Consider the following 27853-nt stretch of genomic DNA (forward strand, 5'->3'; position numbering starts at 1 on the left):
ACTCTGCTGTCCTGCTCCTGTCTGGTCTGGATCATACCTTGAGGTCTACCTGATTCCAGGTCCAGGCCCAGCTCACTCAGATTGATTTGACAGCTGCCCGTAAGGACAGCATTCTCAACGCCAATGTCTTCATTTCTCCAAGTGCCATTCACGTGGCCCTGTTTTCCGACGTGAGCCTCTAGTATCAGGGATGATGGCCTCTGTAAAAGATGCCTCACAGCCTATGACGGTGACTCATCACAGTGACACAAGGAGACACTTTGCTCATGAAATACAGCAAAGCCCTTTGGAGAGAAATGATCTTCCTGAAGCATATTCAAGAAAACCAACGAGACAGACGTTGCAATTCGCCCGGCCTCAGACACATCCTGAACCTGTCTCTGTCTCTTTCCGTGTTCTTGGGTTTGTTCCACGTGCCGTGTCTCACCAAGTACCTTCTGGCCTCCTCCACGTGCGGCGAGGGCTTCTCCCCGGGAAGCCCCAGCACACACTCTCAGAGCCCCAGGAGGATTCCGGTGTGCCTTCAAGGTCTAATGACGTCTCCTGTGCAGAACTGAGCACAAGGGCAGATTGTACGTGGGAGGAGATGTTCTCTTGGTGTCTGCTCTAAATGTTGTTTCTGAGTTCCTCGTTCCAACAGAGGGAAATGAATGGGGATTGCCTGAACTACACTTGAGATGAAACAAATGAGACAACTGGGATTATGGGGACTCTGCAGAAAGAGTTTTCCTTTTTCTCTTTTTATCCCTAGCTAAGATCTATGAGTAAGTTAGTGGACAGTTTGCTGGCAGACCTTTTCCCACCCTTCCCTCTACTCTGCTCCTACTGGACGGCCCCCACTATGGCCCCAGCTTCTGAGCTCTGGAAACATCTTCTGTGGTCCCGCCCCTACAGTAGCGGTGACCTCCACTGTCACTAATCTTGACTTCCCAGCTCTTCTAACACCTGTGTAACCAATTCCCTGAATACAAGTCCTTCTGTTTTAAAGACCTCTAGTTCTTCCTCTTTTTTGGCTGATCAAGGTCTTAAATAATAGCTAACACTTTCATGGCATTAGTGCATGCTTTACGTTATTAATTCATTTGATCCTCATAACTTTCCTCATGAAGTGGGTACTGTCATTCTCCCCATTTTACAGATGTGGAGACTAAGGAATAGACAGGTTCTATGGTAAATTAGTGGTGGAGCTGGGGTTCAATATGGGTTCTGAAATCCATGCTCTAAAAACACAACACACAACACACACACACACACAAATTATCTTCAATCACAGAATTTTTGAAGCAAGGGCACATTAGGGTAATGGTTCTCAAAGTGCAGCTCCCAGACCAGCAGCCTCACCATCACCTAGGAACTTGTTAGAAATGCAGATCTTAGGCTCCACCTCTGACCTGCTGAGCCAGAAATGGAGAGAGGGAGAAACACTCTGTGTTTTAACACGCCCTGCAGGTGATTTGGATGCTTCGTAAAGTTTGAGAACCAGTGCTTTACAGCATGGTTCCATCCTTGGATGCTGAGGTCTTGGAACAGTTCCTGGGCCACTGTGACTCTCTCCCTGGAAACCAAGCAGTAGTTGATACACCTCCCTCTCACCTCCCCTGCTTCCATCACTTCTTGTTCTGCTTGGCATGGCTCCTTTAAGTGGCTACACAAATCCTTTCATCCTGGACAAGATACTGTGGTAGGCAGAATCATGGGCCCTCAAAGATGTCCACATCCTCGCAGTGGTTAAGAATCCGCCTGCCAATGCAGGTTCGAGCCCTGGTCCGGGAAGATCCCACATGCTGTGGAGCAGCTAAGCTCGTGCACCACAACTACTGAGCTTGCGCTCTAGAGCCCGTGAGCCACAACTTCTGAAGCCGGTGCGCCTAGAGCCTGTGCTCCGCAACAAGAGAAGCCGCCGCAATGAGAAGCCCGCGCACCGCAACAAAGAGTAGCCCCCGCTTGCCACAACTAGAGAAAGCCTGCGCGCAGCAACGAAGACCCAATGCAGCCAAAAATAAAATAAATAATTTATTTTTTTTTTTTTTTTAAAGAGAGAAATCTTTAAAAAAAAAAAAGATGTCCGTATCCTAGTCCTGGGGCCCTTTGAATATGTTATATTCCAGCCCAGGGGGACTTAAGATTGCTAATCAGATGACCTTAAAATAAAGAGATTATCCTGGATTATCAAGGTGGGTCCAGTGTAATTATAAGAGTCCTTAAAAGGAGAAGAGAGAGGCAGAAGAATCAGAACAGGAGGGATGGCTGATTTTGAAGATGGAGGAAAAGAACACAAGCCAAGGAATGCAAGCCGTGTCTAGAAGCTGGAAAAGGCATGAAAATGGATTGTCTCGTAAAGTTTCTAGAAGGAACTCAGTCCTGCTGACCCTTGATTTTAGTCTATTGAAACCCATTTTGTACTTCTGACCTCCAGAACTATAAGGTAATAAATTGTGTTGATTTAAGCTCTGAGTTTGTGGTAAATTGTTATAGCAGCAGTGGAAAACTAATACATGCTCCATAAAAGACATTCTAGGGCGTATCTGACAGCTGTGGTCCTAACCACCCTTTTCAACTCATCTCTCACACCTCTTCCTTTCCCAGTCTTGTCCTAGTTTTTTGCACTTCCAAATCTGGGTCGATATTCCCCCCCTGTGCTTTGCCTAAATCCTGTCGCTGTGTCCTCTGGAACACCCACTCTAAGACCAGCTATCTCCCCTCTAACTTCAGCCTTCTCTTGAAATGTTCCTTATCTGATGCTGGACACCCTCTGAAAGCCCTGGCGTCTCTGAAGGCCACTCTAGCAGGAGTTGAGTTTTCTTTCACAGCCTGAGGCCTTCAGGGTCAGGAAGTAATTTCAGTGTCCTCCTAACTCGCCATTGCCACCTCCAGACCATTTGCTCCTCTCCCTCCTACAAAAACTCTTTCTTATTTCAAGTGCATGCTCCACAGCTCTCTTACTCTCTCTCGCCTCTCACTCCTGCCATCTATTAGCCTGCCGGTCACTGCCCATCACCCACTGAAGATGTCAGGTCTTACAGTGTGTCCCCTCTACTCCTGCAAACATTCTTTTTTTTTTTTTTAATTATTATTTTATTTATTTATTTATTTATTTTTGCCTGTGTTGGGTCTTCATTTCTGTGCGAGGGCTTTCTCCAGTTGTGGCAAGCGGAGGCCACCCTTCATTGCGGTGCGCGGGCCTCTCACTATCGTGGCCTCTCTTGTTGCAGAGCACAGGCTCCAGACGCGCAGGCTCAGTAGTTGTGGCTCACAGGCCTAGTTGCTCCGCGGCATGTGGGATCTTCCCAGACCAGGGCTCGAACCCATGTCCCCTGCATTGGCAGGCAGATTCTCAACCACTGCGCCACCAGGGAAGCCCTCCTGCCAACATTCTTGATGAGAGGAACGTCTATGGCAATGACCCAAACAGCACCCTGGCCTCTCAGTCCCTTGAGTCATCACCTCCAAAGATATTTTCCAACTCTACATCATCTGCTGTCTTCTGTGGTCACACCTAGTCCTTCTCACCCCCCATAACCGTATCTCCCTCAAAACTCGAACTTTGAGTTCAACCCTATAATCAACATTTCTGGGTCTTTTACTCTGGTTTCCCCCAATGCTACAATCCTTTGATTTCATGGGTACTTTCAAATCTTATCCTCACTTTTCTAATCGCCCAGCTACAAAACCATGGTTCGTTAGTTTAATAATCACGTCTTTGCAAATATTCCCAGTCCCTTGACCTCTCCCCTCATCTCACTGTCTTGCTCACATGGTAAATTCCAGCCATGGTGGAACCCCACATTCCTGCCTTCTCCATGCCATCACGTGAGCAGCTGAGCTTTGTGTAGAAAATCACAGATCTGGGTTAACTTCTTTGCTTTAAAAATCACAGCTGTTATCCCCATGGCAGCCCTCCATTCTGCCTGATGCATGTGTTACCCTTCACTGCTATATTCTCTTCTCCACACCCTGAGATGACTATTTCATAGTTTCCTTTTTGCTCATACCTTCCCCACCCTCTCCTCTCCCACACACTCCTGGTTGGTGATCTCCCCTCATGCTTACTGAGAAAATGTAAGTCATCAGGCAGAAATGCTCTCAACTTCCCATCAGCAAATCTGTAAGTGTTCATTTTTACCCACCTTCTCCTTTTCCCTTCCTTTTGTAATGAAGAAAGCATTTCACCACTAGCCCAAATTGCATCCTTCCACTGCTGTCCTGAGTGCTGGTCCCTTTTGCTCACCCAAGGAATTTACTACTTTGGCTTTCCTTTCTCTTTCCCTTATCATAGGTCTTTCTGGAGGGAAATCTATTGCTGTAAATGCTTATATTAGACACAAAGAAAGGTCTAAAATCAGTTGTCTAAGTGTCCACTCTCAGAAATTATATAAAGACTTTGAAAATAAGTAGAAAGAAAGGAATAACTGAGATAAGAGCAGAAAACAGTGAAATTGAAAAACAATCAACAAAGCCAAAAGTTAGTTCTTTTGATCAAAAGATTAGCAAGACGGATAAACCCCAAACAAGACTGATTAAGGAAAAAAGGGAAGGAACAGAGTTGATCAATATCAGGAACGAAAGTGGGATTATTGTTACAGATGGTATAATTATCAAAAGGCTTAAAAGAGGATGTTGTGAATAGCTTTATGTCAACAAAATTGACAGTGTAGATGAAATGGGCCAGTTCCTTGAAAAACTCAAATTATCAAAATGGACACAAAACAGCCTTCTGATCTACCAAAAAAACCTAATCTGGTTATGAAAAACCTCAGCATGGAGAAAACTTCAGTCCCAAGTGGTTTCACTACAGAATTTCATCAAATATTTGAGGAAGAAATAAGACCAAGTTTACACAACCTATTTCAGAAAAGAGTGATGAGCTAATTTTGGAGGCAACAAAGAAGCAAAAGAAGTCAGACACAAGAAAGTGTGGTTTTTATAATTTTATTTAGGTGAAGTTCTAGAATAATTAAAACGAATTTATTGTGGAAAACTTCAAAACAGTGGTTTCCTCTGCTGGGGTAACATTAACTAGAAAGGGATGCTAGGGAAATTTCTGGAATCATAGGAATGGCTTACGTGGATGTCAAAATCATACATTATGCATTTCAACATACGTAAATTGAACCAATAAATGCTCAAGAAGAGTGGAGAATAGGTGGAGACAGGGATGAAACAGACTGGCAGAAGTCGGTTGTTGAAGTTGGGTGGTGGGTGAATGGGGGGTTGTTACCTTATTCTGTTTGTGTTGTGTATGTTTTAGATTTTCCATAATAGTTTAAAATGGAGTAATCATGAAGTTTGATTTTTTAAAGTGAGGTATTATATTTGTATATCACACCATTTCAAATCTGCGTACTTCAGATTTGTACAACATAGAGTACATCTTTAATTTCCTTCCAGTCTTCTTTTGAGAATTGTTCTGACCAGTACTGAATGTAACATTTTGCACCCATCTTTCCTCCTCACCTCATACTGTAAGCATCTTTGCAGTGTTACAGTCTTTGTGATCACCATTTTTAATGGCTAACCCTCTGACTTCTTAATGCCGAAACTCAAATTTTATCTCATTATTTTACTTACATTGAATGTTAGTGCTACTCAGAATAATACAGCTTGAGTACATCCCTCAGGAATACACATTTAACTGTTTATGTTCTGTATGCCCACCTTATAAAGAAAGATTGAAGGTAGCCTGAAATACAAGATAGAATACATTCAAAACAGAATACAAAAAGAAAGAGAAACAAAGTCAAAGACGGAGTTGAATCAAGGATATTTAAGGAAGGACAAATCAGACACCCTTCTTTGCTAAAGTAACTCTCAACAAAACATCCCCAGAACATCTAACTTTGAGCAATGGTGTTTAGCGTGTGTATTGGTTGGGGTGAGGTTATAAAAGACCAGCAGAGTCTCTTAGAAGAAATAGTTATTTTGAACCATTAAAAAGTTAGGGAATATCTACACAATTGATAACTTTAGAATAGTTGAGTAACTTGAGCTGTTGTTCAGAATAGCTTTTCATCTTAGAATGGCTGAGAGGCAAGAGACAGGAAGGGGTTCAGACTCCAGCTCCGCGGCTTTACAGCCGATTATCTTGAGAAAATGACTTCATCTGTCTGATTCCTCAGATCTTTGTAAAACTGAGGGCAAAAAACTGCCACCTTCTAGTATTGTTGTGAAGACTTATTACGGATTCAACAAATATTTATTCAGACACAGTCGGTGGTGGGCAACGTTCCTGTCCCATAAGAAGGAATGGCAATTAAGTCTCTTATCCTTCTGAAGCTTACCTTCTAGTGGGGTTGGAGACTTAGGACAAGGAAATGAGTGATGTCATTTCAGACAGTGACACTTCTATTCAGGAAAAGAAAGCATGTGATGGGGCTACAGTAAGAGGGATGTGTGCCCTTTCTATGTTGATCAGGGAATTCCTCTTGAAAAAGAGCCTATTCTTAAAGGGATCTGAAAGATGAAAAGAAAGGTAACAGGGAAGAACCATCTAAGCAAATGAAACATTAGCAGTGAGCCTCATGTTCTGAGACACAGGGAGAACCCGGTGAGGCTGGATGGAGGGGGTTTCCATGGAAAGAGATGGGGTTGCAGAAGGAGACAGGGCCAGAGCTCCTGGCACCAGGGGAAACGGCCTGGACTTTGTTTCAGGCATAAAGGGAGGCCATTGGAGGATTTCAGCAGTGGAGTTACATGATCCGATTGATGTTTTAAAGCCACTGTGTGGAGGATGGGTTGTAGAGGCCCGAGAGTGGAGGCAGGGAGGCCAGCGAGGAGGCTGTTACATAGGAGATGCTCAGCCCAGTGCCTGGCACATAACAAGCACTCACGAAATGTTAGCTAACTTTAATTGGAGTCTGTAGCCCTTCATTTTTGAAAAAAGACATGAGCTAGAAGGGCCAATTATCTGATTAGAACATCCTCTACCTGAGAAAATCAGGTCTTCCCATTCTCTGTCACAGAGATACGTCCCTGTAGCTCACCAAGCCTGGAGGCTCGGGGACGTGGCAGCTTGGTGAGGCTGCACGGTATTCCCCAGAACTCCTTTTCCCAGGTGTTTCTGAGGATGGGCTCACAGAGCCCACACAGGGCGGAGGAGGAACGGCAGCCATGTGGAGGCTCCGACCTGCTGTCCCTGCTCTGCCCTCTCGCCTCATCCGCGGGAGGCCACAGCCGCAGCTGCTCCTCCCTCCCTGGCCCCTCCGGCAGCGTCTCCGGCTCCTGGGCCAAGGGTGGGTGCTCAGCTCCCTGATCTGGGTCGGGCATCGGCAGACGCCCACCCCACCCAGCTCAGAGGCCGCAAGAACTGCTGTGGGTTTCTGTTCATCCTTGTGGGCCCAGCTCATGCTTGTATTTGACCAGATTCATGCCATGCCTCTGGTGTGGGTGTATCTATAGAGACAGAAAGACAGACAGACAAGAGAGAGAGTTACGGAGTTAGAGAGAAAGCTATCTATCTTCTATATTCTGTCCATCTATCTACCTATCATCTATCTATACTAGCGTATTAGTGGTGGTGCTTCTCCAAACGATCCCTCATTGATCCACCAAGAGTGGTATCAGATCAAAGAGAAAAAAAAAATTTTTTAAAGACCCCCCCCAAAATCCCTGAATTACACCTGAAAGTCTCCAGGTGTCCTTCAGAGGACCCTTTACAACCAGCAGAGCTCCGGGCACGAAGCAGGCCTGTAATAAGTATTCCCGAAAGAGGGGGGCGGTGGGAGAGGCGGGGGTTCAGCTCTAACGCCCTTGGCAGGTTACAGTTCAAATAGGGCTGAACGGTGGGATCTGACACCATCTCCAGGTAGACAGTGTCAGAATGGGCTGAATTGCAGAACACACAACTGGTGTTGGAGAACTGCTTGTTGTAGGAACCCCGCCTCCCAGCACACACACTGGCATTGCTGACCCGAATCTTAAGTGGCCTTGAGGGTTGCCTCAGGCACTGTTACCAGGAATCTGATAAGTCACTTAAAACTTGCCTGATCCACAGTCGATTGGAAGGTTGCTGAGACCAAGGAAGAAAGATGTGGTCTTAATGGTTTGGGCACTTATGCAAAATGTGGATTATCAGGCATTAGAATCTCTGCTTAACTCTACTAACCAAAGTGTGTTTTTTTTGTTTTTTTGTTTTTTTGTTTTTTTTAACTTTTATTTATTTATTTATGGCTGTGTTGGGTCTTCGTTTCTGTGCGAGGGCTTTCTCTAGTTGTGGCAAGCGGGGGCCACTCTTCATCGCGGTGCACGGGCCTCTTACTAGCGCGGCCTCTCTTGTTGTGGAGCACAGGCTCCAGACGCGCAGGCTCAGTAATTATGGCTCACGGGCCCAGCCGCTCCGCGGCATGTGGGATCTTCCCAAACCAGGGCTCGAACCCGTGTCCCCTGCATTGGCAGGCGGATTCTCAACCACTGCGCCACCAGGGAAGCCCCCAAAGTGTGTTTTGAAGACAGACTTCTCTATGGCAGCTGCCTCAATATAAGATGTGCAGGTGGTCTCATTGTGCAAAGACAGGTGCCATGAAAAACAAATCAAAAAAATAAGGAGACAGGATTGTGTGGGATACTTACAGATACTTTCGAGTTTCTGTAAAGTTTTATTTTTAAAACACCCAAAGTAAATGGCAAAATGTTAACACTTGTCAAATATCAGCAGTGAGTACACGGATGCATGTTATATTATTTTCTGCACTCTTCTCTGGGTTTGAAATATTCTATAATAAATGATTTTTTTTAAATCAAAAAATTTAAAAATACATGCCCCATGGAGTTAGTCTCGATGGCTGAAATCGGCGGGATCAGGTAATGACCACAGATGGAAACCACCTCCTCCCTCCTATTCAGAGTTTTAAATCTTTATTATGTCAGCTGTCAGAAAAATGAACCATAGAACTTTTTTTGCAAAGAGTTGGTATAAATTGGCAAGCTTTATCTTTGTCAACCTTGGGGGTTTACTTGGTTTGTATGATGTATTTTTTTCTTGTTTGGGTCTGTTCTGATTTAATTCTTTTTTAAAAATTTTTTTTATTATTTTTATTTTTTAAATTTTACTTATTTATTTATCTATTTATCTATTTATTTATTTATTTATGGCTCCGTTGGGTCTTCGTTGCTGTGTGTGGGCTTTCTCTAGTTGCAGCAAGCAGGGGCTACTCTTCGTTGCGGTGCGCAGGCTTCTCACTGCAGGGGCTTCTCTTGTTGTGGAGCACAGACTCTAGGTGCATGGGCCTCAGTAGTTGTGGCACGTGGGCTTCAGTAGTTGTGGCTCGCGAGCTCTAGAGCGCAGGCTCAGTAGTTGTGGCGCACGGGCTTAGTTGCTCCGCGGCATGTGGGATCTTCCTGGACCAGGGCTCAAACCCAAGTCCCCTGCATTGGCAGGCGGATTCTTAACCACTGTGCCATCAGGGAAGCCCTGATTTAATTCTTTAAAAGTGGGATATAACTTATCTTTACATGTACGTTCCCCTGCCAATGCACATTTGGTATGGCTGGATCTGTGATTTCATTTCATACATTTAAACATTATGGATTCCAGTTATTCCATGGAAGAACTGATTATTTGTTGGGAACTGATTGTTACATTAAGTAGCATGTCTGATGGTACCTTCCCTGGTATCACTGTGGAGTGATTTCTTCCCAATATGATAAATATGTGCAATTTGTACAGCAAATATCTTAACAAATGCATAGGTCAAATATAGAATTTGAAATAGCCTTATTATTGACAAAAGAAAACAAACAACAAACAGCCTTGAGGAAGGACTGAGTCAAGCTTTTAGATCTGGTGAGGTCAACTTCTGCACTGCAGTTACTTGAGGCATGGGTCTAGAAGTAAGGTTAAGGGGGCTTTGTAAGCTAGGAGTAGTTTTGGCTGCAAGTAACAGGATGCCTGGTTTACAGAGGCTGATGCCTAAAAACACTTGGTTATCTCACAGAGCACAGAGTCTACAGATGGGAAGCCCAGGACTGGCTCAGCTGCTCAACCATCTTGACAAGGCCCAGGCTCTTTCCATCTTTCTGTTCTGCCAACCCCAGTATGTGGCTTGTTGTTTTTATGGTTGAGAGATGGTTGATGCAGCTACAAGCAGCAAGACAGCTTTAAAGGAAGGAGGCAGAGGCTGGGAGAAATGGAGAAAGCCAGGGTGGAAGAAAAACAAACAAAACCTTTCCTCCAATGGTTCACTTCTTTTATCAACAAAGGAATAACTTTTACAAAACCTTCCAAGCAGACTTGATCCATGATTTGCCTGGGCTTGGTATATTACAACCCTAAGAAAATCAGGGCTGTTTTAGCAAAAACTAACTGTAGAGGAAGAGCTATTAAATTGATAATAAAGCTTAATGCCTTTAATTTTGTATATCCCAGGTCAATTTTGGACTGGGGAATGGTAATAGCACCCTAGAGTTGTTTTGAAACCTATGGTGAATAAAGCAAATGGCTTTTTTTTCTTTTCCCCTAACAAAGCTATTTAAGGAACTCACAAAATAATAAACTTCAGTTTTTGCAGACTTATTAACCTTTACTGGTTTTTTTTAAAATTTTATTTATTTATTTATTTATTTATTTATGGCTGTGTTGGGTCTTCGTTTCTGTGCAAGGGCTTTCTCTAGTTGTGGCAAGTGGGGGCCACTCTTCATCGCAGTGCGCGGGCCTCTCACTATCGCGGCCTCTCTTGTTGCGGAGCAGAGGCTCCAGACACGCAGGCTCAGTAATTGTGGCTCACGGGCCTAGTTGCTCCGCGGCCTGTGGGATCTTCCCAGACCAGGGCGCGAACCCGCGTCCCCTGCATTGGCAGGCGGATTCTTAACCACTGCGCCACCAGGGAAGCCCCCTATTGGTTTTTTAAAACAGCAAATGAGGAGGCGAGGATTCCTCAGGTTAGAGTGACAGACTCACCCCAGTTCACCCAGGACCTCCTCAGTGTCAGCACTGACAGCGCATCACCCTGAGAAACCCACCGGTCCTCAGCAAAAAGATTCTGAAGAAGTGATAAAAGGTATTTGATAAAGAAACGGAATCTTGGGAAGGTTTTGCCAAACCCGGAGGTTCTAGACATTGCATAATGCAATGAAAGCATAGGAATGGGGGGCTTAAGCGATCATGGGGAGGGTCACAGTCAGAGAGTTAATATTTAAGCAAGAACTAAAGGATGACTTGAAGTTATAAAAGCAAAGGCCAGGAGTGGGCAGGGCGAGGCCACCTTACAGCATGCCTTCGAAAATTCACCATTTGATATGTGCTCAACAGAAATGGGTAAGAAACAGAGCCCCGTGATATGTTACTGGAGACTTTTGACATTGCTCCTTGACCAGCAGTGCATTTGGTTGAGTTTATCAGCCCCCCAAATATAATCAAATCTACGCTACATCTTTTCCTGAGATAACAGATATTTGATCTTTTAGTTCCTTGATTTTCCAGACCAGGGATTCTACTCAAAGGAAAAGGAGGTTTGTTTTGCCTAATTCTAAGGGGATCCTATTCTGATTCTCAATTATTTTCAATTTCTTTAACCGCAGCTCACAAATAATTGTAATGTAGGGAATGAATTACATGTAAATAATCCATTGTGGGATTTTGTTGGGGAGCAGATCTCTATTTTAAAGATTTCAGTTTCTCCCATTTCCAAAAAAAAAAACCAGGTCAGTGTTTACACATTCTTGGCATTCTGTCACCTACCTCATCCGTCATAATTTTTCAGAGAAAGTATTGATTCTTCAGTAACATCTGCACATGCCTTTGGTTTCGAGGCTGCAATTTCTAAGGCGCGAGTCCCTTGGATTCATTGAGTCTGATGAGGAGTCCTCTATATCTAGAGGACTTTCTTCCTATTTGGGGCTTTAGCCATCTCATACTCATAGTTAGTCTAGCCTTCCTGATTTGAAAATAATTTCCCTAATGGAGAAGAGAAAAGAACAAAATAGAAGTTGAATAGCCTTTTCCCCTGTCATCAGTTGATGTAATAGCATCCGTCCCCAAGTAGTCTGATTAAATGTAATTAAAATAAACTCTGGACTCATTTGAATGACTTTCATATCTTGGGCTATATGTTTTCATTTTTCAGCTCTTTTTAAATATAGGCTTAGATTTGCCCCAGAAACTGAGGACAGAGAAAAATGAAAATGTGTTAGTAAGGGAATAGAAGAAATAACTCATAAATTTTAAGGAAATTGATTCTTTGTGGACGGATATTTATTGTGTATATATATAATCAAGCCAAACAAATGGTTTCAAGATGGGGAAATCAGTTAATCAGCAGAATGCTCCTCCCCCCACCCAACCCCCCTGACATTCTGCATATTGGCGGGTTCAGTGACTGGTTGGCACACAGGACAAACTGTCTGCTTTTATCAGTTGGCTGTAGATTTACCACCTTAATTAGCCAATTCTCCCGAGAGACCTCAGGGGCAATAATAGATCAAGTAGCCAAAAAAGTTATCACTGGAGAAGGCACTTCAAGTTTTTCCTGCTTCCATATACTTCTCGCCAATGCCTGGAGTCTTTCTCAATCAACTTAATTCAACTAACGATGTAGAACATTGCATGTTAGTGAAGCCCTGTGTTTGGTATTATGAGTGAACAGTGTTGAAGATTACAGAACTCCTACCTTGAGATCCTTACATTCCTGAGCAAACTAGGACAGATTTGTGCACAGACAGCTTGAGATGTGGCAGAATGTGGGCAGTTCCGTAAGGCAAGGATCTAGTGAAAGAAGGGATCAGTTAGCTTAGGGGATCAGGGAGGCTTTATGGGCAAGTATGAATTGAATAGACCTTGCCCTGGGTCACTTGGTAGAATTCTGACAGTGGAGGCGGTGCCCGGAAACTCATTCCCAATAGGAGACCCAGTGTGACTCAAGGCGTAGAGGTAGGAAACTGCGGAGTGCGTCTGGGGGCTCTCAGAAGTCTAGCGCACTGAGCAGGGTTTGCAGGGCTTGCGGGTATGTGATCTCACTGTCGTCGTCAGTGTCTTCCCACAGGTGTGGCTGCAAATCAGCCGCAGCAGCGTTGCCTGAAGTTAGTTAGAAATGCAGAGTCTCAGGCCCTGCCCCAGACTTACTGAGTCAGAATCTGCATTTAAAAAGATCCCAGGTGATTGGCATGCGCACTGCAGTTTGAACAAGGTGATCTTTAGAGAGCATCTGTGTTGTCTTTAATTTGCTGTCCTTCGCCTCATGTGGAAGCCATACTGTCTATTTCCTTCTACCCGTAGCCACTTCTAAATCTTTTGAGAATCACTTAAAACCTGGATTTCCTGAAGTTTCAACTTGAATAATGCAACAGTTACTGCTGACTCCTTGTCAGAGAGGAATTTAGCCCCTTTCCTTTCTTTCGATCTCCTCCTGCCCGCTGCCTCTTTCTTTTCTCACTCTTTTGTGTCTCCCAAGGCTACTCCCTAAAAAGCCTGCATACAACTCTCTGTCTCAGAGTCTCCATCCAGGAAACCCAATCTAAGACAAGAGCTAAATCTTCAGCAGAGGGAAGTTACTCTGCTTTAGGAAGGGCAATCGTGAGCCTCTGGGGAGAAATTGGGAGGAAGAAGTTATGCAGAAGAAAGAAGATGAATGAGGGGCAGAATGTGGGCACAATGGAGTGCTACTGCTTTCTGTGACTCCCCGAAACTTCAGTTAAGTCTGTGAGAATCATGGCATGTTAGGGCTGATGAAATTTCTTGTGGAAACTGGTTAGGGTCTGATTTCTATACCCCGTTGACACAAGCAAGACAGACACCTCAGTCAGTTGCTCAGGCAGGGCGTTCCCAGTCGGGATCTGAGTTCCATTTGGGGACACTTTTCTGAATAGCTCAGGTTAGGGTGCAACCTCCAAGCTCGTCTCAGACTAAATCTTCACCCTAGAAGAGACCAGAACTGCATCATCGCCACGGATGTTAAACTTTTCGACACGTGGTAGAGGAAACTAAAGATGTGGCTTGAGAGGGGACTGGGGAGTCCATCTCAGATTCAAAAGGGAAATTATGAAGACCGCTCTGAGGCCAGTCCTTTTAGCCAAGAAACGATGCAAAGCCGCCGAGGAATCGCCAAGTATGCATGTGTGTAGTTTTAAGGGATTGGGACCAAGCTTTATAGGTGGATGCCCAGAAGAGAGCCCGTGAATGCCAGCGTGGGTTGGAGCACTCACCCGCAGTTTCCGCGCTGCCCGAGTTCAACGGGACGGGAAGCACCACGGGCTATGCGGGTGACAAGCGTGAGTCACTGCAGCTGTACTCTGTCAGAGTCTCTGCAGGAAGCCGAATTCACTGCACATGGCTCAGATGAAGACAAATACATGAAGAGGCCACTCCCAGAGAGCTAGCCTGGGTCTGGGAGACAAAAAAGGGATGAGGAGTTACCCAGACACCAGCAGCAGAGAGAAGCCATGGCCATCCCTGGGGCTGAAGCCAACATGGGGAGGAAGTTTGTTCGCAGAGCCCGTAGGTGTTGGAACAGTAGAGGAGGGACCACCTGGGGGGCTGCAGTCGTGGAGGGAAGCCGAAGTCGAAGTGCCCGAGATGGGAGGATGAAGGAAAGACGTATCCTGACCTCCCTTTCCTCCAGTTTCCAGCCTCTTGCCCAAACTTCCTATCAGCTGAACCCAATCAGAAACCATATGGAAAGAGAGCCTGGGGCGATTATGGGACACAGAGCAGAGCAGAGAAAGGTGGAGAAGAGAGCCTGGGGCGATATGGGACACAGAGCAGAGCAGAGAAAGGTGGAGAAGAATCTGTTGGAGGTTGGTGGAGAAGAGTCGGCAGACGGAGAATAATCGCATGGGGCTGCTGTCTGGTATGAAGTCCTGCTCTTAAAAAGAAAACAACTCAGTAGCCTCCAGCGTGTGGGTTTGGGACAGATTATTCCAGCAGACACATGCTAGGAAAGATTGGTTGGCAGGAAATCGCAGCTCAGACGGAGATCCGTGCAGGGTCCCGGGTCTGGCCCTGGAGAAGAATGGGCTTGTGTGATGCTTCTGGAGGAGGTGCCGTGGGGGGCTTGCAGCCAGCCTTCTGACAGCACGGTGACCTGTCTGCATCTCACGTTTTGTCATCTCAAAGTTGGTCCACTGCTTTGCTTGGCAGGATGCTAAAGGATTCTCCTGGCATCCATCTCTCCCTGGCTTACTGCCCTCATTACTACGGTTGAGGAAAGTTGGTGAGAAGAAGGTTTACTGAGTAGGTTTGGAAAACTCCACTTTCTGTCTCCTGCTGGAAAGCTCTTCTAATAGGTCATGGTCCTGAGGGGGCCACACAGGCCTGTCCATATCATCAGAACCTAAGGAGAACCTACTCTCTGCTCATCTTATCTGCAGAGAGTAGACCTTAGTGCCCTGAGAAAGTTCTTAGAGTTTGCAGAGGTAACTAAAGATCTAAAGCTATAATTCTCGTAAGCCAGAAAGAGAAAATAAATATCGTATATTAACACATATATGTGGAATCTAGAAAATTGGTATAGATCATCTTATTTGCAAAGCAGAAATAGAGACACAGATGTAGAGAACAAACATATGGACACCAAGGGGGGAAGGGGTGGTGGTGGGAGGAATGATGAAATTGGGATTGACACGTATACACTACTGTGTATAAGGTAGATAACTAATGAGAACCTACTGTATAGCACAGGGAACTCTACTCAGTGCTCTGTGGTGACCTAACTGGGAAGGAAATCCAAAAAGGAGGGAATATATGTGTACATATGGCCGATTCACTTTGCTGTACAGTAGAAACTAACACAATATTGTAAAGCAACTGTACTCCAATAAAAATTGTTTAAAAAATCTTGAAACAAAGATGTAATTTCACTAGCTAACCAGTCAAAAAATAAATAAATAAAGCTGTAATTCTCCATCTTCTGCGTATCTCTCCAAGGGAGGACAATGTGCCACTCTTCGGAGGTTGGAATCCTTTCAAATGACTTTCCGCGCCTTTGAAGTCCAGGATATGAAGTTATTTCTACCACTTTAATATATGTCTTTCTGTCCTCTTTGCTACCTTTATGTCTCCCCTGAAATACCATGGCCTTGTCACTGGTTTTGATGTCTCTGGTGTGGCCCTCTATCTCCACGCTGCAACTGGAGGGATCTTCCCAAAATGCAAGTTTCGTTAAAGCATGTCCTTGCTTAAAATCCTTCAACAGTTCACCATTGAAGATTCTAGTAGATGCTTTACCGCCTGGCCACCGCCTACCCTCATTCTCATCTTTCCCCAACATCAGCTCTCCACCCAACACGCACGTGCACACACACACACACACACACACACACACACACACACACACACACACTACCATCCACCACACACCATTCATTACTATGTTTCAACTCTCCTGGACATCCCTCATTCTTCTCTAAGATGTCAGTATGTGGTCTCTTGAATTTTCTGACTCAGAGTATCAAGATGTAGAGACCCATTTCACTCCCCTGGGTTTCTTTTATAAACATCTTGGAAGAAAACTGCCTGAAAATGTTTGCTACAAATGAAGTGTGTGATCTTCTCATTAGTTTCTTTCTTTCTTTTAATCATCCTAAAAGGAGTCTCATAAGTCATGCTTAGGATTTACTGGGGATGCATAATAATGAAGCCAGTCTTCTGATTTAGCAACACTCCTGGGACTTCTCCATCTCCCACTGCAGGGCACAGATGCTGTGCCTGAGAACAGATCAAGGTAGAGGCTTGGAAACCAGGGCTGTCCTGTTGATGACTTCAAGCGGGAAGAATGAGCACAGCGATGTACTCAGGGAGATTTTTCAAGTATTAACAGAGAAAGGAGTTTAGAATGTCAGGACACTGGGCTTAGACTGACATTTTGTATGATTATTATTGAATATGTAACCAGAAAGGAAAAGCTCTGCATTAAACAAAAAGAGGGAAATCTTTTATTAATACTGGTTCCTAGAGAAATTTATTTGGGAACCTCAAAATTTTTCTTTATTTATTTTTTAAATTTATATTTATTTATTTGTTTGGCCGTGCCACACGGCTTGCGGGATCTTAGTTCCCCAACCAGGGATTGAACCCGGGCTACGGCAGTGAAAGTGCCGATTCCTAACCACTGGACCACCAGGGAATTCCCTTTAGTTTTTAAAATGATAATATAAAATCTCCAGGGACTAAGCATTATTCTAGGTGCTGGGGAATAGAGAAATAAACAGAAAAGACAATGTCTGTGCTGTCATGGGATAAGACTGGGAGAAAACAGACACATAATTATACAGTGTTGGGTCAGTTAATGATAAGAGCTGGGATGGAAGATAAAGCAGAAGTAAAATGATAGTGTAGGATGGGACAGGGTGACTATTTATAAGGGCTAATCAGGAAAAGCCTCTTTGGGGAAATGAAGTCTGTTCAGAGACCAGATTGAAGTGATGGAGGAGGCTATGCAAATATCTAGGGAAACAGCGTGCCAGGAAAGGGAACAGCAGGGGCCGAGGCCTTGACATGTTCAAGGAAGGACAAGGAGGCCAGTGTGGGCACACGCCATGAGCAGGAATGGTGAGAAATGAGACCAGACAAGCAGCCAGAGCTGAGATCCTGTAGGCCTTGAGGGCCATGGTAAGGATTTTGGATGCTACTGGGTCAAGGGAAGCCATTGGAGGATTGAGAGCAGGAGGGACGTGGTTGGTCAATGTTTTCAAAGGATTGCTCTGGCTTCTGTGTGGGGAATTCTCCCCATAGGGGAGAAGAGAGGAGAGGAGCAGCAGGGACACAAACAGGAGGATGTTACAGGTCTGTGTGACGTGTTAACGTGGCATGCACTAAGATGCCAGCGGTGCAGAATGTGAGATGTGGTTGGATTCGGGATGTATCTGAAGTAGGTTAGAAGGATTTTCTGTTGAATGGGATGAGAGTCTGAGTGAAAGATAATCCAAGATATGTGTCCTGAGCAAATGGGTAAATGATGTTGCCCTTTATTGCAGGGGTGCCCAACAGAATTGGGGTGAAAATTAAGAATATGCTTTGGATATTTCAACTCTCAGCAGCTTGTTAGGGATGAAAGTAGAAGTGTTGTTTGGGTAGCTGTATATTCAAATTTAGAATTTGGGGTGAAGATTGGGACTGGAGAGTTTGTCAAGTAAATTCAGGATGCGTTCATAATTAAAATTATGGGTTTTAATTTATTTTATGGAAGTATAGTTGCTGTACAATATTACATAAGTTACAGGTGTACAATATAATGATTCACAACGTTTAAAGGTTATACTCCATTTATAGTTATTACAAAACATTGGCTGTATTCCCCATGTGGTACAGTATATCCTCGTAGCTTATTTTATACCTAATAGTTTGTACCTCTTACTTCCCTACCCCTATGTTGCCCCTCCCCCCTTCCCTCTCCCCACTGGTAACCACTAGTTTGTTCTCTAAACATGTGAGTCTGCTTCTTTTATATTATATTCACTAGTTTGTTGTATTTCTTAGATTCCACATATAAGTGATAACAGTATTTATAGGTTTTGATTTTAAAAATTCTTTAGGGTGTAAGGATGGAGCATAGAGGAAGTCTAAAGTGCTAGGTCAGGGGGAAGAGGGGAATACATCCAAAGAGACTGAGAAGGATGGCCAGCAGGTAATAAGAAGTGTAGCCATTTGGACTTCTCAAAGCCATGTGAAGAAGTGTTCTAAAAAGAGGGATTCAAAAATAATGTTTTTTAGGGGCTTCCCTGGTGGCGCAGTGGTTGAGAATCTGCCTGCTAATGCAGGGGACACGGGTTCGAGCCCTGGTCTGGGAAGATCCCACATGCCACGGAGCAGCTGGGCCCGTGAGCCACAACTACTGAGCCTGCGCGTTTGGAGCCTGTGCCCCTCAACGGGAGGGGCCGCGATAGTGAAAGGCCTGCGCACCGCGATGAAGAGCGGTCCCCACACCGCGATGAAGAGTGGCCCCCACTTGCCGCAACTAGAGAAAGCCCTTGCACGAACCGAAGACCCAGCACAGCCAAAATAAATAAATAAATAAATAAAAATAAAAGTAGCTATAAAAAAAAATAATGTTTTTTAAATCACGTCCATCAGGATGACTACTATTTAAAAAGAATGGAAAATAACAAGTATTGGTGAGGATGTGTTGGAACACTGCTGATGGGAATGTAAAATGATGTAGCTACGATGGAAAGCAATATAATGGTTCCTCAAAAACATAAAAATAGAATTACCAGATGATCTAACAACTTCATTTCTGGGTATATACTCAAAAGAATTGAAAGCAGGGGCTCAGATATTTGTACACCTATGTTCATAGCAGCATTATTCACAATAACCTCAAATTGGAAGCAACCCAGGTGTCCATCAGCAGATGAATAGATAAACAAAGTATGTGCTATACATACAATGAAATATTATTCAGCCATGAAAAGGAAGGAAATTCTGACACATGCTACAACATGGATGAAGATATTATGCTAAGTGAAACAAGTCAATCGCAAAAGGACAAATATCGCATGGTCTCACTAATACGAGGTACCTATAATAGTCAAATTCATAGAGACAGAAAGTAGAATGGTGGTTGCCAGGGGTTGGAGGAGAGGGGAAATGGGGAGTTATTGTTCTTAATGAGTATAGAGTTTCAGTGTTGGAGGATGAAAATAGCTCTGGAGGTGGATGGTGGTGATGGTTGCACAATGTGAATGCACTTTTTTTGTTTTTAATTTATTTTTTGGCCGCACTGTGCAGCTTGTGGGATCTTAGTTCCCTGACCAGGGATCAAACCCAGGCCCATGGCAGTGAAAGCACTGAGTCCTAACCACTGGACCACCAGAGAACTCCCAATGTGAATGCACTTAATGCCAATGAACCACACTAAAAAAAAAAAAAAACTATACTAAAACTACACTAAGAAAATTTTGCACTCAAAATTTTAGCCAAAATTGTAAATTTTCTGCTATGTATATTTTACCACAATGTTTTGTGTTTTCTTTTTGAGGATGGTTTTTTCAACAAATATGTTGGGACAATTGGATATCAATATATTTTTTTAAAAGCTAAACTTAGATCCTTATCTCACATAATAAACAAAAATCCATTCAAAATGGATTATAGTTCTACATTTAAGAGCCAAATCTATAAAAAGCCTTTGAAGAAAAAACAGGAGAAATCTTATAACTTTGGTTAAGCAAAGATTTCTTAAATAGGACATCAAAAGCATAATTCATAAGATAAAAATTAATAAATTGGATTTCACTAAACATTAAAAAGTCTTCTCTGAAAAGACATTGTTTAGAAAGTTTAAAAAAATCACAGAATGAGAGAAGATATTGGCAAATTACATAGCTGAAAAAATGGTTTATCTCCAGAATATAAAGAACTCCTATAATTCAATAAGGAGACAAACAACCCAGTTAAAAATGGGCAAGATAATTAAATAGACAATTCATCAAAGAAAGTATATGAATGGTTAATAAACACATGAAAGGTTGCTCAACACATTAGTCATTAGGGAAATGCATACTAAAACTACAATGAGATACAACTATATACCTACTAAAATAGCTAAAATCCAAAAGACTGAACATACCAAGCGTTGGAGAGATTGTGGAGAAACTGAAATCTTAAAGCACTACTGCTGGGAATGCATAATGATATAACCACTTGGAAAAGAGTTCGGCAGTTTCTTTAAAAGTTAAATTTAAACTTCCTAAAAGATCTTTCAATTCAGTTCCTAACTATCCACTCAAGAGAAACAAAACGATATATCTGTACAAAGACTTGTAGGCATATGTTCCTAGAAGCATTACTCATAAAAGCCCCAAAGTAGAAACAGTCCAAATGTCCATCAGCTGGTGCATGGAGAAACACAATATTATGTAGTCATACACTGGAAGACTATTTGGCAATCAAAAGGAAGAAACTACGGACACAAGTCACAACATGGCTGAACCTCAAAAACATTATGGTAAGTGAAAGATGTCAGAATCAAAGGACCACATATTGCATGATTCAGTTTACATGAAATACCCAGAAAAAGCAAATCTACATAGAATGAAGATCGATAATTACCTGGGCTGAGGTGGGAGTGCGGGTTGACTGCAAATGGGCAGGCAGGAACCTTTTCAGGTGATGGAAATGTTCTACATCTGAATTAGGTTATGGTTGCACAGCTTTATAAATGTATTAAAAATTGGCGACTTACAAGGGGCATATTTTATGGAGTGCAAATTATACCTCAATAAAGCTGCTAAAATTGTTTTAAAGATTTTTTTTAAAAAGAGAGAGTACTGTGTACTAACTGCTGCTGAGAGATGTGACGAGGAGACGGAGAAGAGGACAAGCAGGGCGTTAGTGCCTTGACAAGAAAGGTCCATCCATTAACTTAAACAAATTAGCCTCTCCTCTTCCTATTTATACAAATAACACATGTTCATATCAGACAACTTAGAAAGTACAAAGAGAAAGAAAAAGAAAATCACCCATAATCCAAAGGCAACCACCATTAACATTTTGGCCAGTGCAACTTTTGAAAACTTTTGTCACGTTCTGGCTGACATTATTTCCAAACTTTTATGGAAAAAGGGAATTCCTGGAGGTGGCGCCAGGAATGTGCATTTTTAACAAGCCTCTCCAGGCAATTCCAATGCATATCAAGGTTTAAGGACAAGCAGCCTAAAAGAAGAACATGTCTACTCCAATGGAAATGCTCCTTTACATAAAAAGGAAAGAAGAACTATCACAGACTGGTCACCAATTTAGAACATGTACCACATCCCGCAGGATGGAGAAAATAGTGAGGCAGAGACTGATGAGATGCTCACGAACCCACTTCTTCCTTCTGTCAATAAGTTAAATGATATTTCCCAGCCTTCCTGACAGTAGTCAGAGGACACACTATTGAGTTCTGGCCAGTGAAGTGTGGGCAGAAAGAATACTGGCCACGTCCGGGCTTGGCTCTAAATCTCCTGTGGGATCCTTCACCTATATCCTCTTTGCTCTTCAGCCATCAGAACACAGAACAACCAGATGGGTTCTTAGGGATAACAGATGATGGTATAATCAAATGGGAGAGGATTTTGAGTAACTGGGAAGAGAGAAAGCCCTGTTCGCAGAGAGCTCTAGCTTAGGAAAAGCAAGGGAAAGATGCTTCCAAAATGGGGAAACCACTGGAGATGTGCCTGGCCACACCCCTCTCTATTCTGCCAGTAGAGGCATCTGCCCCCTCCGGAAATGTACTGGCTCAAGAGACTTTCATAGTAAATCAAACTGGGAAAATTAGTATCAGGCAGACATGTCAGTGAAGGCAGTGACAACCATACAATAAATTCAAAGGGATAAAGGAGGAAAAAATTAAGAGAGACTGTAACACCTCAAACAAAATGAAGTTTGGGGGAAATGCTCCTGGGAGAATTGTAGGAGGACTGTCTCTAGTACAGAGAGAGCTGATGTTCACCTACTAGGCACAGGTCTGGCTGGTTAATTACACCTAGTTTCTAGACTGATGGATATTCCATCATTCATGGTGCCAATGACACAATGAAAGTTGATAAATATTTTGCACATCCCTTCTGGATGGAGGGAAAGGGCATGCAGAAAGAAGGCAGGCTCTCTGGAAGGCCTTTTCAAAGCTGGGAGCATTCAGGAGGCAGTGGAATAGCTGGAGGAGCCCCAGGAGAGTCCTCAGACAGCATTAGAGGGCTTTATGAAGGCTTGACAATAGAAAGCTACCTTTGCTCAGTAATGTGGGGTTCCCAACCTTCTCAGCCCATGCGCTAGCCCCCTCCGAACTCATGGTGGAAGAATCCAATGTGCAGTTCCATGCTATCAAACGCATGCAAGGCAATCACCTAAGAGGGGCAAAGTATGAAGGACCTCTTGGCTTTCAAAATAGCACAGCCATTTAAGTCACCAGAGGAAGTCAAATGGCTTAATTCTGATTATTCTTTGGAATGCCTAGAAAGTACCCTATAGTGGCGTGCAAAAGACCAGGGAACGAGGACTCTTTGGGGAAAGCCCCAGTAGTCAAACTGCCTGCCAAGAATTGGCAGCAATAACTAAAAGACCAAAGTCATTAGTCTCTTTCTCTTTATTTCCAGATCATTTGCCAGTTTTCCCAACACCATTTGTTGAATAACCTACCCCTTATTTACTGATCTGAAATGCCAACTTCATCATGAAACACATTCTCATGTGGTCTTGGATCCATCACTGAGGTTTGTATTTTGTTTCTTGTTATTCTCTGTGAAGTACAGAGTTTGAAACATATCTTTTATTTATTTATTTACTGTATAGCACAGGGAACTATATTCAATATCTTGCATTAACCTATAATGGAAAAGAATCTGAAAAATTATAGATATATATGTATATGTATAACTGAATCACCCTGCCGTACACCAGAAACTACCACAACATTGCAAATCAACCACACCTCAACAAAAAATAATTCATCAAGCTTAAGATTTTAAAATTGCACTGTGTGTAATTTATACCCCAATTTTTTAAAACACAGACTAATATATCTATACATACCATATGTACATTATATATACACACATATATAATATATATGTATGCATTTTATATATATAATACATATGCCTATAGGTAGATATTTTATAAATATATGCATTATATATTACATACATGTTACCATTTCCAAATCTAATCAAGAAATTATTCTTTTTTTTTTTTTTAATTTTATTTATTTATTTATTTATTTTTGGCTGCATTGGGTCTTCATTGCTGTGCACGGGCTTTCTCTAGTTGCGGAGAGAGGGGGCTACTCTTCGTTGCCGTGCGTGGGCTTCTCATTGCAGTGGCTTCTCTTGTTGCTCTAGAGCACAGGCTCAGTAGTTGTGGCTCACGGGCTTAGTTGCTCTGCGGCATGTGGGATCTTCCCGGACCAGGGCTCGAACCCGTGTCCCCTGCATTGGCAGGCGGACTCCCAACCACTGCACCACCAGGGAAGTCCCAAGAAATTATTCTTTTGGCTACTTTTTTTTTTAAGATTTTTTTGATGTGGACCATTTTTAAAGTCTTTATTGAATTTGTTACAATATTGCTTCTATTTTATGTTTTGGTTTTTTTTTTTTTTTCTTTGGCTGTGAGGCATGTGTGATCCTAGTTCCCCAACCAGGGATCGAACCCACACCCCCTGCATTGTAAGGCAAAGTCTTAAACACTGGACCACCAGGGAAGTCCCTTGGCTACTTTTCTTTTACTCCTGGCAGTTTTGAATTTTTTTTTTTATCATCTTTATTGGAGTATAGTTGCTTCACAATGGTGTGTTAGCCTCTGCCCTCCAACAAAGTGAATCAGCTATACACATATATACATCCCCATATCTCTTCCCTCTTGCATCTCCCTCCCGCCCTCCCTATCCCACCTCTCTAGGTGGTCACAAAGCACAGAGCTGATCTCCCTGTGCTATGTGGCTGCTTCCCACTAGCTATCTATTTTACATTTGGTAGTGTATATATGTCCATGCCACTCTCTCACTTCATCCCAGCTTACCCTTCCCCCTCCCTGTGTCCTCAAGTCCATTCCCTACCTCTGCGTCTTTATTCCTGTCCTGCCCCTAGGTTCTTCAGAACCATTTTTTTTTTTTTTTTTTAGATTCCATATATATGTGTTAGCATACGGTATTTGTTTTTCTCTTTCTGACTTACTTCACTCTGTATGACAGACTCTAGGTCCATCCACCTCACTACAAATAACTCAATTTCATTTCTCTTTATGGCTGAGTAATATTCCATTGTGTATATGTACCACATCTTCTTTATCCATTCATCTGTCGATGGACACTTAGGTTGCTTCCATGTCCTGGCTATTGTAAATAGTGTTGCAATGAACATTGTGGTACATGTCTCTTTTTGAATTATGGTTTTCTCAGGGTATGCGTCCAGTAGTGGGATTGCTGGGTCATATGGTAGTTCTATTTTTAGTTTTTTAAGGAAACTCCATACTGTTCTCCATAGTGGCTGTATCAATTTACATTCCCACCAACAGTGTAAGAGGGTTCCCTTTTCTCCACACCCTCTCCAGCATTTATTGTTTGTAGATTTTTTGATGATGGCCATTCTGACTGGTGTGAGGTGATACCTCATTGTAGTTTTGATTTGCATTTTTCTAATTATTAGTGATGTTGAGCATTCTTTCATGTGTTTGTTGGCGATCTGTATATCTTCTTTGGAGAAATGTCTATTTAGGTCTTCTGCCCATTTTTGGTTTGGGTTGTTTGTTTTTTTGATATTGAGTTGCATGAGCTGCTTGTAGATTTTGGAGGTTAATCCTTTGTCAGTTGCTTCAATTGCAAATATTTTCTCCCATTCTGAGGGTTGTCTTTTTGTCTTGTTTATGGTTTCCTTTGCTATGCAGAAGCTTTTAAGTTTCATTAGGTGCCATTTGTTTATTTTTGTTTTTATTTCCATTTCTCTAGGAGGTGGGTCAAATAGGACTTGCTGTAATTTATGTCATAGAGTGTTCTGCCTATGTTTTCCTCTAAGAGTGTTATAGTGTCTAGCCTTACACTTAGGTCTTTCAACCATTTTGAGTTTATTTTTGTGTATGGTGTTAGGGAGTGTTCTAATACCATTCTTTTACATGTAGCTGTCCAGTTTTCCCAGCACCACTTATTAAACAGGCTGTCTTTTCTCCGTTGTATATTCTTGCCTCCTTTATCAAAAATAAGGTGACCATATGTGCGTGGGTTTATCTCTGGGCTTTCTACCCTGTTCCATTGATCAATATTTCTGTTTTTGTGCCAGTAACATACTGTCTTGATTACTGTAGCTTTGTAGTATAGTCTGAAGTGCAGGAACCTGATTCCTCCAGCTCCGTTTTTCTTTCTCAAGATTGCTTTGGCTATTCGGGGTCTTTTGTGAAACGTATCTTTTAAATCAAATGAATTAATTATATTATTCAGATCTTCAACCTCCCTATTTTTGCCTATTGATCTGTCAAAGATTTAAAGGAGTATAATAACTTCCTCACCACCATTCTAATTCTGTCAATTTCTCCATGAATAGCAAATATTTTGTTTTTATGTATTTTGATGCAGCTTTATTACCCAGATAAAAGTTTGTTATCAGCGACACATTCTCTGTGAGTTGTAACTTTTGTCAAAACAAAATAAGGCTTCCAGTTTTAAAATCATAGAGAAAAGGTGGCTTGGTTTTCATTTCTTTTCAAAATCATTCCAAACAACAAGGAGAAACTGAAAGCCAAATTCCATCTTTGATGAAAGCAGAAGACTTGTACAACCCCAAACAATATTGTTACATGAAAAGGGAGCATGAACGGATGACATTTAAATGGCTTAGCAATGAGAGAAAGGTTTATCCCACTTATGGCAGAGGGGAAACTGGTGAGAAGCAGGAAATATTGCCTGGCTGAGAGCTGGAAAGCCTCTGGAATTAGAGAAAGCAAATACCAAAGAAACCAGGGGTGAGGTAGTGTTGACAACCAGAGGGTTATTTGAAAGTCTTTACAAGAAGCAATTAGATCCAGTGTCCCCTACCCTGCCTACCACTATCCTATATAGTCAGCAATTATCCCCAATATAAAGCAAGAGAAAAATACTTTTTCAAAAATTGCACCTGAGAGCCTTTAAACTCAGATACCCTGACCATAGAGTAGGGCCAGGTGAGGTGGAGGTCTGAACATAGGGGAATAAGGTTTCAAAGTCTGTTCATAGAATGGTAAGAACATTTCCTATCAGCCACAGAATTCTGGGAGGGAGGCTGGAGAAACCGAATCCTTCTACACACAGCCAAAGAAAAGACCTACCCACATTGACATTCGATTCCCAAAGGAAAACCTAGGTGGCCACTTGTTTACCATACAGTGAAGTCAATAACTCCCACGGATGTAGTTTTCAATTAGTTATTCAGTGCTTCACTCTTAAATATGAAGAGCAGAGAATCACGAGACCTCCGAAGAAGGCTTCTGATACAAAAGAGAGGAATCAAAACAAAATCAGCAGAAGTGAAAATAATGCAGAGAGTTTTAAAGTTTCATTTCTTTAAACTTTAAAGAAACTGTAATCAGTATGCTCAGAAATAGTAAAATATTGTGCATCTATGAAACAAACCTGTTTATAATGGGGACAGGGAGCAGTGATCAGTGAAGCAGAAGCAGTCTTTGGAAATTAAAAATGTGAAAACCATGATGAAAAGTTCAGTAGAGTTTGGAAAACAAAGTAGAAAATTCTTCAAGAAATTAGATTAAAATTATAAAGAAATAGACAAAAGGAAAGAATCCAATTCCTAATTTTGTCACAGTTTCTGAAAACAAATATCAAGACAGTGTAGGGGAAGATATTATTAAAGGAACAATAAAACTAACCGTCCCAGAACTGAAGGATAAACGGTTCCAGATTACTTCCTACCAGATGCTCAGCACAGTGGGTGATAAAATACATCAATACACACAATAGTGAAATTTTAGAATACTGAGATAAAGGGAAGAACCTAAAAACATGAAAGGTGGGGTGGGAAACAGGGCACAAGCAAAAATCAGTAACCAGAATGGCACTGGACTTCAAAAAAGCAATGCGGCAAAGACTTTAAAAATTGGAGAGAAACGAATTCCAACCTAGAATTCTAGACTGGCAAGATTTGCAATTAAGTGTTAGGGTAGGAATGCAAAAGTCTAAAAAATATATATATAAACTAGCATATGTCTTTTTCTCTTTTTTTCCTTCCAGAAAGCAACTAAAGGATATACTCCAACAAAATCAGATCGTAATTCAAGAAAATGAAAGACCGAAGACTCAGAAAAGTGGGGAAAGGGGATGGAGGGATGTCCCAGCTGACAGTGTGGCTTCAAACCTAGAGATGGAGCAGAAGGATGGAGGGCTCAAGTAGTGATGTCTCCTGAAAAAGGTTCGAAATGATAGATTATCTGACGGATTTAAGCACATGAAGATAATGTTGAGAGATATCT

At 42.4% G+C, this 27853-nt stretch overlaps 1 protein-coding gene and 1 long non-coding RNA gene across 23 annotated transcripts in view; both read left to right on the plus strand.

Moving 5' to 3' along the window:
- ADPRM (ADP-ribose/CDP-alcohol diphosphatase, manganese dependent) overlaps window positions 1-27853 on the plus strand; it is a 385000-nt gene that overhangs the window by 292506 nt on the left and 64641 nt on the right. For 18 of the 22 annotated variants that reach the window (XR_014238652.1, XR_014238653.1, XM_082373310.1 and 15 more), the window contains one exon: window positions 23002-27792. The exons of 1 other annotated variant lie outside the window; for it this stretch is intronic. Coding sequence is in view for 17 of the 21 variants with exons in the window: in XM_082373310.1 (XP_082229436.1) it covers window positions 23002-23058 (57 nt within the window). In the remaining 4 variants the exon portion in view is untranslated. The remainder of the gene's footprint in view (window positions 1-23001; window positions 27793-27853) is intronic. 3 more of the 22 variants (XM_082373305.1, XM_082373326.1, XM_082373307.1) reach the window with 3 other exon arrangements.
- LOC309618887 lies at window positions 1245-10527 on the plus strand. The gene is made up of 2 exons (XR_014238663.1): window positions 1245-8118; window positions 8445-10527. It is a non-coding gene; the product is annotated as an uncharacterized lncRNA (long non-coding RNA).

The sequence above is a fragment of the Balaenoptera borealis genome, assembly GCF_965194805.1.
Source record: "Balaenoptera borealis genome assembly, chromosome: 20".
NCBI classification, from domain to species: Eukaryota; Metazoa; Chordata; class Mammalia; order Artiodactyla; family Balaenopteridae; genus Balaenoptera; species Balaenoptera borealis.